We start from the raw sequence: 16,768 nt of genomic DNA, 5'->3' as shown, positions 1-16,768 counted from the left end.
TAGATAACACTGCTTATTGAAGTTACATTTTTGTAAGGAAAGCTGGAAAGACTATATATATATAAAATATATTTCCTTTGCCTGTGCCTTTGGTTTCATAAATGATTTAAAACTAACCTTGTAATTTTAATACATTCTGTTGCATATATCAACTTGTTTGTTTTTTTATTGTGGTGCCCCACTCTTACATGTTGCATTTCAACCACAGGCTTTTGAATATTTGCAAAGTAAGTTATTAGCCGAACTTTACTTGTATGGAAAATAAGGTGCAGTATAGGCAATTCTCTCATTTCTACTAATGATAGCTTTCAGTGAGTCTGATTTGATGCTTTCATCTCATGCATTTGATGCAAAGTATACTTTCTTTGACACCTCCTACTATTTTTTTAAAAAAAGAGAGGGATTTGCAGAAAAAAATACCATTGAGAACTTAATTGATGCTTAATAGAAAGAAAAACATTGATTTTTGACCCTAATTAAAGAGCTTTAAAGCAAAACCTGGTGGATGATGAATTCCAGGAGTAAATATAAGTAACAGCAACTTAGACAACAGCTCAAAAACCAGGGATGGAGGAGGAGGGGAAATAGGCTTAGTCATGTAGGTCATGGGACAGACAAGAAGGTAAGCCAGGAAATAATCAAATGCCTTAGATGTCTTTATACTAATGGAAAAAAGGTAAGGGGTGAACAAGCAGAACTGGAAATTTTAGTGTACAGTCGAGATAGAGTTCAGTGTTCTAAAAGATCTGTCAGGATAACTTGTATAACTGGTATGTGTTTAAAAAGTAGCTTGTTTTGTACATAATATGCTTGCTTGTAGTTCTAGAATAAAGTAAAGAAATTAAAGGCACTGGAAAATCTGATTAAAATACATATACCATGTGTGCTGATAGCTCTGCATGTGGGATTTCTGCTTCAGGGTTTGTTAGTAAGCCTGATCTTTCATGGACTGTAAAACCAACTACCTATCAGACCATCTTGTGAGTCTAAGAGTTTACCTGCTTAGTCCAAGTAGAGTCCTTGGTAAGGAAGAGAGATTCCCACACCTCAAAACTGTGTCTTCTGTAAAATTGTAAGTGCTTTACCGAATCAGCAAGCTCAAGTGAGCCAAGCTGCTTTAAGATAACAAGTGGCATTATCCATGGCATAGAATTTGGATGATAATGTCTGCACAGTTAAAAATTTGAATAACAAATAGGAGATAAACATCAGCTGGGAAGGCATGATACAAGCAGGAGTCTGGCACTGACCATACTTCTGATGTCAAAGAGGAGATAATAGCTAGTGGGGAGACATAAATTAGCTTCAGTCAGATTGGCAAAAATCAGCTGAGGATATTAAAGAAATCTTTTGCTGATAGTGACTATGAAATGATCCTAAATGCATGTGTTGGGTTAATGGTTGGACTCAAAGGCCTTTTCCACCCTAAATGATTTCACGATTCTTTGCTTAGGAAGGAAAGAGAAAGAAAGGCAAACTGAAAGATGGAGATGTTGCTGACCTCAGATGATCTGTGAGTAAGATCTGATGAAGAGGAGTATAATGAAAAATGAAGGAATTGGCTGGAAAGAGCACTGAGGTCTCAAAGCGCCGTATTAAATGTCCAGTTCAGTGAAACTAAGCTCCTCATCGCTCATGTGTTAAACACTAGGAGGAAGGTGGCAGAAAGAATGTAGAGCAGCCACCTAAGGTGAAAGTGAAAGGGTAATGTAAAAATGAGGTCAAGACTGCGAGTTCAAGGTGCGTTGATCAAGTTTCCTGGGAGGTGTGTTTTACAAGAAAGAACTCCTTACATCCGTTAGCAGAAAGAAGACAGTATCCACCAAGTCCTGGTCTGCTGTTCCTTGGGGAAAAAACCCTGATAGCAGCAGGAAAGCAAAAATGTCAGTGCTCATGTATGTTGCCCTTTCTTAAAAAACAGTCATTTTGCAGTCAGCCAACATCATAAAACTAGTGAGAAAGAGGTAAGATCAAAGAAAAACATAGCCCAGACCAAAAACCCCAATCAGATACCCAGTACAGAATAGGTGAGATGTTCTCAAACTGTTACCTATTGTCTTCAAAGGGCAGGTTATCTTTATCAGGATTGCTGAAAATTCAGAGTTGAAAGAAAAATTTTTTTATTTAGTGCCTTGATCTAAGAAGGGATAAAAAAGGCATGGGGAATTAGAAGCATGTCAGTCAAAATTAAAAATGCCAGAAGAAATAATCAGACAAACTATTTGCAAGTAGCTGGGAGATAACAAAGAGGTGAAAAACAACTAACATGGTATGACATGGTTTGGTTTTGATAAAGTTAATCTAACTTCTATTTAGAAGAGTCACAGGACGTGTGGATAAGGGATAACTATAAATGCCATCTTGACTGCAGGAAGGCTTTGCTTGCATGAGACTGGTGCAGACAGGCCATGTGCAAGGCAGAACTGTGTTTGGCTACATGGAATAAGAGAGTGGTAACTGTACTTAAATATCAGTACTTCACTTTCACACTGACACAGCATATCATGTTGGTTTCATAGGGGTCTATCCTGTATTTTTCTTCTTTTCAGCCTGTTCTTTAATGCTGTCAGCTGACTGGAGGGAAGTGGTTATAAATTTTGGGTACTGCTGGCTTCCTTGTAATGACCCTGGTGTTATCTGTGGGACAGAAGTTATAGGGCAGGAAGTACAAGGTTTGAATTGCAGGAAAGCAGGTAAAGGTTAGACAGGGAAGGAGAAAACTTCCCATTTTCAACAATATTGAAGCACTGTAGTGGATTGCTTAGGGAGACAGTATTGATTGGTGCAAATCTTCAGGAATGCCTAGGCTTGTATCTCAGGGATGACAGATGTAGAGCTGATCCTGCTGTAGGTGAGGAAGTGGACTAGGTGACCTCTCCATCACTGTAAAACAGAACTGTGAGAGCTGGTGTAGAATACATTGCCCTTTTTTATATTACATGTTTGGGGAAAATGTTTGCATGTCTTCTGTACTCTTCCCCACTTTGCCTTCGGGGACACAGATTCTTTTATGTCAGATTTGGAGTAATTTAGAATATATTGTATATGTTAGCACATATAGCAAGTATATTCCATTTAAAATACAGTCACCTACTCCTGGTAGCAGTTGTGAATGGTTTTCAGCCACAGTTGTCTGTCCTTTATAATAGCTAAGTTGTTTGCAAACTGTTGTGGGCAGGCCACTATTACACCAAAATATTTGCTCTTAACGCTTCTCTTTTCCAAGGGTTCAAGTAAATCCACAAATAGATCCACTGGCAGTGCTTTGTAGCCAAAAATCACCTCTGTATTAGTGTGAGACAGTAGGAGGTCTCTAATCAATACCCAGGGTCCAGGCCTGTTTCTGTGGCACCAGTGGCGCGGGTTCCACCATAAACTCGGCTTTTGTCTGGCTTGATGCCCTAGAGCTGGCTTTTGTGCTCTCCTGGTGGGGCTGCAAGTCTGCCTTACAATTGCAGATAAAATCCAGGTTGCTACAAGACATTGCAAAATCAGGTATTGAGTTGCACAAGACTTGCCTGCTGTTTCTAATTCACCACTTCTGAAAAGGCCAGACCCTTGATTTACATCTGTGTACTTCACCTAGAGCTTTCCCAATAGGTGTTTCTCAGAGTGGGTTTGGTTTTGTTTTTTTTCTTTTCTGCTTTCTGCCCCTTCCTTCATAAGATTAACCATGGTTGCGTGGAATTGTTAGAGCCAGTTTGTCTTCCTATGCAAATAAATAATTTACTAGAAACAATAATCGGTATTGTAGTGTAGCCCAGGAGTGTGTCTTAATTCCAGTTTTACACTTAGAAAGTCATAACCAGCTGCAGTGCACTTTATCTTGTTGAGAAAGTACAGAACAAGCACCTCGATAACCAGATCAGATCTGTTGGTATGTACATAGGTGTGCACACATCCAACTGGGTCACTTCACTTTTGCCCTGTGGGTTATATTTTGCAGCTTTTTAAAGTGTGGAACTGTTCCATGCTTCACAGCCCTCATCTTTCATAAATATTCCCAGTTAGTTAAGGGTCCTGTGTGTCTGTTTTTCAGGATGTTATTACCACTATGAGCAGCTGGGCAATTAGTAAGAAGGAAAGGCCTGTATTCCACATGTATATAGTGCCAAGAATTGGGGTGGTAATATACAGAAAGCAGCTATTGATTTGATCATTAATTTGCCTTTTAATCATTAGCCAGAATGCATTATAAGGCAGGTAAATAAACTGTTTACTGTAAGTCATCCATAAGACGTAAATGCCTTGTCACAGGACAAAATAAAGCTCACTCCTCTACAAACAGCGCTACAAGCAATTTGTAAAGATGCTCTGGTTTTTCTTTCTGTGTGAATACAGCTGCTAAAAGTACTTGGAAAGAGGGCAATATTTCATCTGCTGAACAGCAGGCATTGTCAATTTTATTAGAAGTTAAATTCACCTTTTCTTTTTTTGTTGTGACCTGTGCCCCAAATGCAGTTTGGAAAACAAAAGAGAAAAATGCAGCTATTGGTGTAAGTATGTCTTTGCTGAAGCTTCTAGCAGTCTTTAACAGCTTTATCTTCACTGGCTCCATGCTTTTAAATGCAAATTGGGAGCTGGGGGTGGTGGGGACAGACAGCTTTAATCGATTATACTCCCTGCTAACCAACCTGTGGATTATTACAATATACAAATGAACATGTGTCTGTAAGCATATGAGGAACAAAGTCTGGAGTTTGCTGTCACTTGTGAGAATTTTTCAAATAGAGATGATTAAAAATATCTGGAGTTTAGCATTTTGTTTTCTCTTCTTAGACACTTAGAAGCTCTTACGTTTACTCCATGAGCAGTGGAAGTAGTGAAAACCCTATTGTTTAGATTTGTGCCCTTGGGTACCTGTGTCCTTAGGTATCCTGCAATGGCCTGAGCTCCCCTCTGTAGTGTCTGTACAACATAATTCCTACCCCTTTCCCTGGCATGCAGCTCCTCCAGCTCTTAACTGCCCTACAGAGCCTTCTCCTTCCCTGCCTGTTTCCCAGCAGCGGGCCGGGGACAGTGGAGCTTCTGCTACACCTGATTTAGAGCTGGAAGAGGCAGCAGCATCAGGTTTCCACTTAGTGATTAGGATTGTTGCTAGGTCTCAGTGTGTGATTTTTAGGCAAAAATCCTGCTGCTTCTTATGTTGCTGGCAAAAATTACTACAACATTATGTAAATATAGTTGGCTTATTTACAGTCTCACTGTGCACTTCATTTTCCGTATTTGCCGATACAACATAAATGGAAATAAGTGTCTTAAAATTTACATTGTAAAGGGCTGTGATATATCATGTTGTGAACCTCATATAAGAAGGAAGATGCTTGTTTGCTTTTCTGAAAATTGAGATGAGTGCTTGGAGAATTATTTTGTTATACACTAGGTATTGTTAAACTCTTTGTATATAAATACATATACACAAAGACATCAATCCAATATATATATATAGGCATATTCCTGATCAACATGCAGGATTTAGGAATGTGACAAATAGGTGATGAATTTCCTCAAGGAATCTGGTGTAGAAACGTGGGAAAAAGCAAGAGGAGACTATGTGTGGAATAATGATGTTGTCTTCTTTTCTACAAACTTTTCTTTGGAAAGAACAGAGGTTGTAAGTTCATGATGCAGACCTCTGGGATGGTGCTTCTTTGGAATACAGGTTCCTGGAAATACTGAGATATAATCTCATGGAAGAAGGTGTCTCAAAAAGCAGTTTGTTACGGCATTGTTACACTGTTTAGAAAAAGAAAGGTAAGAGCTCAGTAGTAGTAGTAAAGCAGATTTCCAAATATGTCATTTCTGTCATGAGATTTGAAGTGTGTCATGCTTTGCTAAAAGTAGCAGCTCTTGGAGTCTGACAAGTCAGGGGTAGTGGTTGTGTTTTTCTTTGGGTTTTTTTTTGCCTGCTGCTTCTGGCCTGCTTAGGAGATGATTTTTTATACACTTGTTCTGTGTGTGAATGCTGGCAGCTGGGTAGAGAAACGGAAGCCCTTTTAGGAATAAGCTATGCTCCCAGTTTCAATGGGGACATAGCTGAATTTTTTTATACCCCAGAGACAGTCAAATATGAGGAACACATTATGATTTCTGTTGCCCCTAGTGGGGCAACGGAATGAGTGGCTACTCATTAATTGCTATTTAGCATGTATGTGCTTGCTTTATCTTATTTTTTTTTCCTTTTTTAAATAAGTATGTGCACTCCACTGTGACTCTTTGTGGACAATGCCGCTGTCTTTCTACTCTGTTCTGTTGTGTCTTTGTGTTTTTGTGGATCCAATCTAAAAATGTCAAGGACAACCATAAGCAGAACTTCAGCATAGCCTGTATGTATTCCTTCCATGTGTGGAAAATCATGTTTGCATGGGTTCAGTCAACTCAGTAGCAATCCTGAAGAATTCTGTGGGATGGCTCATTGTTCTGAGGTATTCTTTTTTGCTGCAGAGCATGTAAAATATCTTTGCTCTGCATAAGTAAGTCATTAGATTGCCATTAAAATGAATTCCGTCATTTAAAATACCTAATTGTGCTGTTTTCTCTGGAGATTTTCTATTTTTACTGACTAGTCAACTGTTGTTTTTAATGATAACCACTTTTATATCTGTATTAAATATAAAAGTTGTAAAGATAAAGCTGTTACCCTTTCAGAAGGTAAAGAAAATCAACTTCCAATCTTCTGAGAGGCACTCTGCACATTAAGCAATCTGTTAAAACAACCATAGATGAATCACCCTTGAGGGAAGTGCTTTAAAGACATTGTTAATTCCGTGTTGATTTATGTTATTTTCCTATGTAATCAAGAAATGGTAGGAGAGTGGAATTACAAAGTCATGTTATGGAGTAAACACAGACTCCTAGGATGGTGTAGGTTGGAAAAGACCTTTGAGATTATCGACCCAGCATTGCAAAGTCCACCACTAAACCATGTCTTGGGAGAAGAGATTGACTTAGTGAGGGTTCACTTGGTGTCTCCATCCAGAGCAACAAAGATACTAGAGATGACTGGCCCCAATACTGAGCCCAGGGAATACCACTTGTGACCTGCCACCAGCTGGATTTTAACTCCCTTCCCCACCTCTCTTTAGACTGGACCATCCAGCCAGTTTGTCCAGGAGGGTGATGTGGGAAACACTGGCAGAGGCTTTACTAAAGTCTGGGTAAACAACAACCACAGCCTTCCCCTAATCCACTGTGTGGGTTACCCTGTCATGGAAGGAGATCAGGTTGGTCAGGCAGGACCTGCCTTTCATAACCCCGTGCTGTCTGGGGCTGATCCCCTGGCTGTCACATAATGTGACTTCTGGCAAATTAGCACAGCACTTCCCGAAAAGTTTCACTGTTATGTTCCTTGGCATCGACTCTGAACTTGTGATGTAAAGTGTCTCGGAAGAACAGAATTTTATCAAACAGTTTCAAAGGGCACTTAAAGAGAAAGCCTGATCAATATCTTGTTAATGCCACACTTTTATTAGTGTTGCTGGAGGCTGGGAGAAGTCATTGTGCCTCATTTCTTATGTGCATATATTTTTCCTAGTGGAATTTAAATTATGTTAAGATTCAGAACTACAAGTATTGTGAAGTGGAAAGAAGCAGAGCACAGGGAGACAAGAGGCTGTGGAATAGCATTTTGTGGAGCAGCTTCAATATGCTAGGACTCTTCTGCCTGGGAAAAAGTAGCTCAGAGAGGCTGTGGTACAAATGGCATAGATAGTGGGAATATGACATTACTGCTCACTGTCTCTTCCAGTCAGAAGTTGAAGGACATCAAATGGAACAAGGACACTTTGGTTTTTAAACTACAAAAGGAGGGGTTATTTGATGCCGCGTGTAGCTAAGCTGCCGACGGCTTTGCTGTTGTGGATGCCAGAGCCTTACATCAGTTCATGCAAGACTTGGACAAACCTGTGGAAGTGTGGTCCCTTAAGGGATGTTAAGTGCAAAGACTGAATCTCTGGTTCAGAAAGTCCCTGGAATCAGTGATTGCTGAGAATACTGGGAAAATTTGGTCTTCTAGTGCTTGCCCAGTTCTTACATTATTCCTTAGACATCTGCTTCCAGCCCTTTTTTAGAAGCAGAGTGATTTGGGAATCTTTCCCAGATGCAACCGATCGCTTTTCTTGGTGGTGCTCCCAACAGGTAAAAACTGACACAAGAATGCTTCTGGGTGCTCCTAAGGTATTTTGTAGGCATTTTGTTAGGGTCACACAGATTTGAAGTGAGATTTTAATTTAAGATACCATTACCATTTCTTCATATCTTGTAGTAGCATTCATTCTCAAAAAGTAATTTCATACAGAGAACTGTGTGAGAAGAAAATTAATTTTGATAGGGAAAGAAATGTTGCAGGAAAAATGCCTTGACACAAATAGCTGAGGGGGCAAGGCAGCATTGTGGTGGGGGAAGGGGTGGAAAATGTGGTCATTTCCAACCGCCTCCTTTCATTGTGGGATTGGCATCACTTGGGAAAGTAATTTTAACCTCATGGCTACTTTAATTTCCTGTTCTGTAAATTGGTAGCTGCTTAACTTCCCAGCTTAGTGAACAGTGATTTCAGTTGGACTTCAGACGTCTTCTGAAGGAGTACCTAGTTGGGGAACTACCAAAGAGTTGTCAGAAGTCTTGTGCTTCTGGAAAAAAAAAATGGTGCTGGGGGTGGAAGGCTGTGTTTTAAAATCCATGTAATACTGAACACTTTCAGATCACAAGTATTCTGTACTTCCTTTTTATATCTCTGAGAAAATTTCCTCCTAGTCTGTTCTGCTAGTTTCTGCTGTTATTGCCAGACATGAAATTGTACCACTATTTCCATTTTGCATTTTTCTCAGTCAGAAAACAACAAACCTCCCCCTAACAAGGCTTATGAATCATTTCTGAAGTGGGTTAAATTCTTGCATTAACAGGCAAGATTTGCCTATATTCCCCTTTGAATGCTTGGTAGGTGATAATGTGTTGACCAAAGTCTTCTGAAGTAAATTTGTTCAGTAAAATAAATGAAAAAGGTTATTATGGTCTTGAGTAAAACAAAAACTACTTATGATGTGCATGCCTTCTGGACATGTGCAAACAGCAATTTTACAAGAGAGTAAACTGTCAGTTATGTATTTTTGTCACCTCGTTTCGTTTTCCGAATCTGTGTACTATAAAGTCAAAGTTTACTTGCCAAGTGTATTTAAAGATAATTTAGTCAGTGAAACTTACAGACCTAAATCACTATGAAGTTTCCCAGAAAAATAGTAGTGGTGTGTGGAAATACTGAACAGATGCATGATGGTTATGTAGTACTATTTAAAGATACATGTAAATGCAGTTAGGTATATTTTTAAGAAACACCCTTAAAGAGAGCAACAGTAGATGCAAATTTGAAATTTTTAGCCACACAATCAGATGTGTTGTTAGAGTTGCATCCCGAGGATGCAGATAATCCTCTCCCAGTAATAGGAGCTTGGCAACTTCAATATAAATAAAAGCTAATACATCAAAGTCACTACCAAATGCCTCAGTCTGCTACTAATTTGCATTTTATTTGTGAAGGTATGGCAGAAATTCTGTTCTTTGTAATACTGTTATTCATTCAGACTTGAACTCTTTGAGCTTTGATATTTCATTTGTCTTTTAGATTTTTGTTTCATGACCAACTGTTGTTCGCTATTAGTTTCTGATAAGCAGTAGCAACAGCTTTGGCAGAGACAACAGTAGTGAAGTTCTTAAGCTTTAGGCCAAGTAGCTTCTTAGTGAAGCAACGTTTTTCCAAGTCTGCTAATTAGCCTTGAACACTGTTACATAATTTTAAAGTATTGTTATACTTAGAAGTTAATGAAAAAGTAGTGGTGCCTAAACAAGAATTACATCACTACCTGTTCAAAGTGTTTCTGTTAGTTTAGTCTACTTCGATGTTTTCCATGGTAACTATTTTTAAAAAGTGACTTTGCATTTTAAGTTGATCATAGCTTCATCTTGGATGCCCTATATGACAGTCAATGTATTGTTAAATGCATTTAAAATGCTGATTTTGTGTCATGTTCCTTCCAGGTGCATTCTGCTCCCTCTCTTGGGAATGAAGCCCCCTCAGCAGAGCCTCTTCATGCTGGTGGATTCGGTGGACGAGGGCTGTAACGTTGCCGAAGGTGAACAGACTTCCACGAGTTTATCTGGGACAATAGCAGACATTTTAGCCAGCCACTTCGAGTTCTTCCCTCCCTGGCTGCTCCTCCTGTGTTCTGCCCGCAAGCAGAGTAAAGCTGTTACAAAAATGTTTACAGGTGAGCACAGAGTACAGGAATTGTTTGGGACCTGTACCCAGGACGTTGTATTTATCAGGCCCTGGGGGATGGTGGAAAGCACTGCTGCATGCTTAGTTCTGAAAAATGACAATAGCAAAAATGGCAATTCTAAAAAACACACATCCCAGTTTACGCAGGACTATGGAAAGCTTCAATCAGCCAAGCATTTTAGAGTTAAATTATATCTTTGCAAACACCCATGTTCTCCCCAGTGTTCTTGCTTTGCTCGTTTTATAAAGCTTAAAACAGTGTAGGTGATGTGTAAGTGTAGAAGTATTTCAGCTGCATACACCCATTCCTTACAACCTCAGGTTTTCCTTTCATCTCCCATTAAAATCTCTCCCCGTGTTTGCAGAAAGTGGGTAATAATCTCTGAAGGTGAAATTGGAGAGAGGAACAATGTAGATGTGAATTCTCGGACTGTGCTTTTGGCAAAGGTTGCACAGTAAAAAAAATTTTTACAGCTTCTTCATCCAGGCTTTACTGTGTCATGAGAACATTTCTTCACTGTAACGATATTGTTACTGGAAGTTCTCTGAAATTTAATAAAAGGCAATATCTGGACTGGATTCCAGGCCTATGTATAAAGCCTGTGTGTATAAAGGACACAATTAAGACAAAAATGTGATTATAGAACTTAGACCCATAGGCTTGCTCGTTTCCACAGTGGCAAAAGGTCAATGGGATAATTGCATTTTGGAATGAAGTACTGTATTAATCAGTGGCAGACACGAAGACTGGTATTTGGGAGTATGTGAGAACTAAAAGAAACTTTGGGGTAGCTTCACAGGGTTCCTTTAGGCATTTATATGGGAATAGTTTTGTCAAAGCTTGGCTGATTATATACCTTGTCATTGCCAAAAAAACAGACAAATCTTTTTCACAACAGTTCTATTTCCTTTCCATTAAATCATACAGTATTTCAGACTAGTCCTAAAAAATTGCTCTTGTCTTCTAAGTATATTTCCAGATGGAATTCCTGACAGGAATCAGCAGAAGTAATGGATATGCCTTTAAAATAAATTTAATTCCAGTGAGTTAATTTTTCATTTCCACAGAGTATGACTTGATAAATAGCATAAAGGAAATTAGTGTGTGATACTATAATCCCATCTTCACTGTGGAAAAGGTAGAGCAAAGAAAGAATTGGATACAAACTGAGAAGAAATTTTAGGGTCTATTCAGAGGAAGTGGTGGTTTAGCCACTATGAAAGGAAAATGTGACATTACAGCCAATGTGATGGCTGCCCTTTTAATACACTGTTGGAGGATTTCCCTGTTACCAGCCAATACTCAAGTTTGCAGAAGGTGTAGTGAGGATATGAGGAGCATGGCTGAAGCTTCTGTTAACTTCAAAAACGATGCAACTTTGTTGCAACTTTGTAAAACTGCAAATAATATGGATTTCTTTTTGGGTTCTAGCCTGAAAAGGATTGACTGACATTAACTCTTCTACTGGGGCAAACTCTTCTCCTCCTTTGTGGTGTTTGAATGTTTACTTTTAGCTGAGCCGATTTTTACAGCTATTTATTTTCAGCTGGTGGGCAGGCAGAATTGAAGATCAACAATAAGTATTTGGACCAAATAAAAATCAGTTGCACTGTAACTTGGTAAGAGAGATTGGGATCCTTTTAGGGTGGATTAAAAAATGTGTCCCATCTGTAGTTGTTTCTGTTAAAAAAGTTTTGGAGTATGGTATGAAATATAGATTAAGCAATATTAATTTGTTTGCAGTAAGTTTATATCTGTTTTCACTTAAAATTTTCATGCAGTGAAAACTTCCTCCGGATTTGTCTGACAGATGGGTTTAGCTCTCATTTCAGCAAAGTGTACCCAATGACTGGAAGCAGTATTGCTGCAGTGGCCTTATCCTGAGGATGCTCTTTTTTGGGTGTGCAGTACAGATGGGAGTTCTGCAAGCAGCTCCCAAGCCAAAACTAGTGATGACATGGAAGAGAGAGTCCAGTCTTTCTCACCCACTGTCATCCTGATGCTGCCAGTGGTGAATATCATCCCTAGCACGCTTAAGAATGAGAAAAGGAGGAGGGGTGTTTACTCTGATCCTCTTTGTTCTGTCACTTCTGGTGGCGACTTATTTATGAAAACTGAATAGTTGTGCCTGCATCTGCTGCAGCGTGTGCTCTGGGCCCTTCTGTATTCCCAGATTCTGTAGTAGCACAATGTGCTACGGATTTTTTGCCCTTACTCAGATTCTCAGCTTTCATTAATTTTAAAAAAAAAGTAAAAAAAAAAAAAAAAAAAAAAAGCTTTGCCTCTCATGGCTACAGAGACAACCTCAAAAATATGAACCAAATGTGAGATGATGCCTGGCTGAGTCTGTGGTCACCCTCCACAGTGAGCAAATGCCAGATGAGTTAGGAAAGGAGGGGGACAGATAACTGCCTTCTCTTCATGTGCTCTGTCACCAACTGCCACATGCTGCCTGCTTTCTTTTCCTAATGGCTTTTCTCCTAAATTTAACAGTGCTGTCCTGCACCCATAGTTATTCACAGTTGTCTCCTACATTATCATTTGTTACCATTTGACTCCAAGTATGGGCACTCAAGCAGCTGCATCAACACAGCCTTTCCAATGTGAAAGTGGCACAGAATATAGAGTTTATTTTTCTGTTGTTGTTTTTTAGCTAATGAACTTATTCTAATGATTCTTCTAAGATGAGACTAAGTCTTGAAAGCATAGGAGTCATGCTTACAAAACTAATTTCCTGGCTTGAGAAATCCATCATATTAGTTGGAAAACTTGAGGCATTTCAAAAGCGGGCAATTTTACATAGGTAATTTGGAGTGAACAGCAGATAATTTCTCATTAGCAGTATAAAGGTCGGTGGACAAAAGTGCATATGTACAAATGGTTTAAGGCAGCTTTTTTTAATAGGAATTTACCTAATTTCTTCTTTTTTTGCTAGACACATAAATCAAGTATGTGTGGCATCTGGATGATTATACCCCTCAATTAAACGCTGGCATTCTTCCAAAGAATTCCTTCACATGCATGAGGCATGAGTGCACCAGTGCAGCACAGCCTGTGCAGATGTCATGTCTCAGGGAGCCATAGTTCTCATAAAGTTAGTGGCAAATACCAAAAAGATGCTGGAAACTTCAATAAAAAGAACCAAAAGTGGAGGTGAAAGGGTTCAGTTTAGCCTCAGAGGCATCTTAAGTGCCGTTCACCCACTTGTCCATAGGCAGAAACAGACAATGTCATCCATTTTACACTCATCCTTTCATTTGTCATTCAGTTCCAGAGAGGTACTATTAAGAGCTGGTATTTATCCAAATTTATTCTTGATTGGAAATCTTGGGAACATGTCTTTCTCATGTTTCTGCTATTTACTGGTCTGAATAGATGTGGAGGGTTGTTTTCCTTACAGCCTTTCCAAAAAAATTTAAAAAATAAGCAAAAATGCAAAAACCTTAGAGAAATACAGTAAAAAATCACAACCCAGCTTCTCTCAAAAACCTCACTGTTTGGTGATTAAAACTACTCAGGTAGTTCTATTGCTGAATCCCTAAATGAAATCAGTTGCCAGATTTGGAGCTGAACCTTTCTCATTAGCTGCCATTCCAGAAAATAAATGGCATGAGACTACTTCAGGAGGGATTTCTTCCAAAATAACAAAATCTGAGTTGTCCTCTAATTTTTCATTGTAGGTTGGAATTTATTTGGGTGACTTCATGGTTTTTTGAAGTCTTCATGGGAGTTGGATTTTTACTATAAAAGATAAACTATATATATTTATGTGGTTGTAAAATTCACTTTTATAATATTGAAGCTTTGAAAAAGTTTATTTCTTGTTTAGGTCTGGGGTTTGGAAAGAAAAATTATTTAGATTGCTTGGGAAATATATAGGGAGCTTTTAATTACTATGTCTTTTCTTTTCACTACTGCTTTGAAAACACCTTACTAGGGAACTTCATATTTCCTTGTAAAAAGCTGTGTGTGAACTCGGAACTTAGTTGCCTTGTAATTAAAGAGGGAAGACAAAATTGTTTTAAATGGACTATTACCTGTAGATCTAATTAAATAAACTTCTGTGCAGTGACACGGACCAGTGAGAGGAGCATACTTCAGCCTCAGTGTCTCATAGCACCTGCAGAAGAGGCAGAGAAATTTGTAATGCACAATATACTGCAAATGCACTAAAAGCTGAGTGTGCTGCCGGAGTCTCCAGGTGCCCTTTACTCTGCTGGATAAGTTCTTCTTTTTGAGCAGGTGTGCATAAATGGAAATACCTAAGAAATACCTAATTCAATACATATTTAGATCAGCAGTGTAAATTATTAATACCGAATTACTGCCATGTTTGTAATCATTTGGATTACTCTAAAGCTAACAATTCAGTTAAATACATTAAAATGTATTTAAAACTTCTGTTATGTGCTTATGTAAATCCATTTAAAGATATGAAAGTGGAAGGATATTTTTAACTATTGAAACTTGCTAGTTAATAGCTTTTTTACTGTTGAAGTATGAAAAGGTTGACATGCTATAAAAGTATTTATGACCAAGATACTTTTTTTTTCCCCTTTTGAATGACCCTAGATCTTGCCAAGGAATACATTTGGAACAGATTTGTTTACAGAACTGCCAGAAATGTAATAAATCAGAACAATCCATATTGGAGCTCCCGTTGGGTTGAAAGTGATGTGTTGTAAGAAAAATTTTAACAATGCAAAAAGCAGGGTCGTGGGACTGCAAGTTCTGTCTACTGTAACTTCTGTTTTGCTGAGCTTAAAGTAGTTCATGGGAATGCATCTGAAACAAAATGAGCTTTCTCTTAATATTTTGGTGCTTCTTGTCCATGAAAGTGACTTATTGTATGGGTTGAAAAGCAAGTTTGCAGGATCTTTGTTTGGAGATGTAAAATGACCTCATTTAGACAGATATTTGGGGAAAAAAAATGCGGCTTTGTTTTCCTTCTTCAATCTAGCAACAAAAATCACAGACTTAAAAAAATACAGTTCTATCTATAAGGCCTCTTTTGAATTACTTGCTTATTATAGTATGGCCTGGTGCAGTGGTTAAAATTAACATCCTGTTTATGTCCAAAAATCTGTTACAATGGCAGTTTGTTAATCCCAGCCCTTAAAGAATGTTTCATCCCTGCGATCTGTGGACGTCTGCGTGAGTGTAGTGTGCTCCTTGTTATCCCAGCTTATTTTCAGATACAATATATAGCATCTCATTAACAAGGAATGTATGGAAATACTGCCGAAAAGAAAAAAAGGGAAGAAAAAAAAGCAATTTTTGGCTTCCATAAACATGCAGCCAATCATAGTTTAAAACTGCTCTGAAGCCTTCTGAAATTTATTTACTTGTCTGAAGTGCTTAGATATTTGGTGTATCTCAGGTAAATACAGATCAGGGTAATATTTTTAGCCATAATATGGAGCAAAGTAATCAGAGCATCGTAGAATGCTTTGTGTTGGTAGAGACCTTAAAGACCATCTTGTTCCAACCCCCTGCCATGGGCAAGGACACCTTCCACTATCCCAGGTTCCTCAGAGCCCCATCCAACCTGGCCTTGAACACTTCCAGGAATGGAGCATCCATTGGGCACTGATACCTCATATAAAAAAAACACCAAACACACAAACCCTTTCTTTTTTGCTTTTTTTATTTGGAGCTCTTATGGTTTGGGTTTTTTTGCTATCACATCCATAATTATTTTGTTCATTTTGCCACCCATTTTGGGAAGCAAAATGAAAATTGTTTTTCAAAGAACACTTGCAAGGCAAGGAAGAGTCTTTTGTTTTTGAAGCAGAGATACAGAGACTGAGGCGCTTAAACAGTTACCACTCTGCAAGTTTTCCTGGGAAGGCTGGGAGTCAGGGGAGGTGAAGTGCAGTCCTTAGTCAGGCAACACTGAACATCGGCTGAAATCTCAGGATTGCTGTTGTGCCAGTCCTTTGGGGATTTTCTCATGGCAAGGAAAAGAAATCCACTACTGAGAAAACACTTGAGCGATGTAAAAATAAAAATAGCTTGCGTTGGCAGGTATATATCAGAAGGAAGGATGTGGGCACGGGATTCATGTGAGAGTTTGGGGGTTTTGTGAGCAGGGTCACTTAGGTCAAAAGAAATAGAGAATGAGTTTGCAGAGCTCTTTGCCTGTTCTTGTTCAGCCAAGTGATAGAGACAGATCTGTACGAGGAGAAGTAGAGCAGTTCAGAGGAAGGTGAGTGAACGGGGTGGTTGTATTTGCTCCAAGTTGAGCGAAACAGAGCTGTTCCCTCTGCACACATGAGCCAAGCAAAGGGACACTTGTCTCTAATTACAGCTGCTTGTGTGCGTGTGACTGTGAGTCCATGCACCAAGCAGTGCCCTGGTTTTGGTGTTACTTTTTCACTTCTGTATCTTCTGAAGGATCCTGACCTAGAAACAGCCTTTCACTTCAAGTGGGAGCTCGGGATCTGCAGAATCACAGGGCACTGTCTGTTCTTACTCAGCAAAGTTTTTTATTTGGG

General features: G+C 38.9%; 1 protein-coding gene across 2 annotated transcripts in view; it reads left to right on the top strand.

Annotated features, from left to right (window-relative positions):
- Positions 1-16,768, top strand: part of ANKRD50 (ankyrin repeat domain 50) — a 39,783-nt gene that overhangs the window by 12,289 nt on the left and 10,726 nt on the right. For both annotated transcript variants that reach the window (XM_039550786.1, XM_039550787.1), the window contains exon 3: positions 10,030-10,259. In XM_039550786.1, the coding sequence (XP_039406720.1) occupies positions 10,030-10,259 (230 nt within the window). The remainder of the gene's footprint in view (positions 1-10,029; positions 10,260-16,768) is intronic.

Source organism: Corvus cornix, chromosome 4 (assembly GCF_000738735.6).
Source record: "Corvus cornix cornix isolate S_Up_H32 chromosome 4, ASM73873v5, whole genome shotgun sequence".
Classification (NCBI taxonomy): domain Eukaryota; kingdom Metazoa; phylum Chordata; class Aves; order Passeriformes; family Corvidae; genus Corvus; species Corvus cornix.
This window is presented reverse-complemented; position numbering and strand designations above follow the sequence as displayed.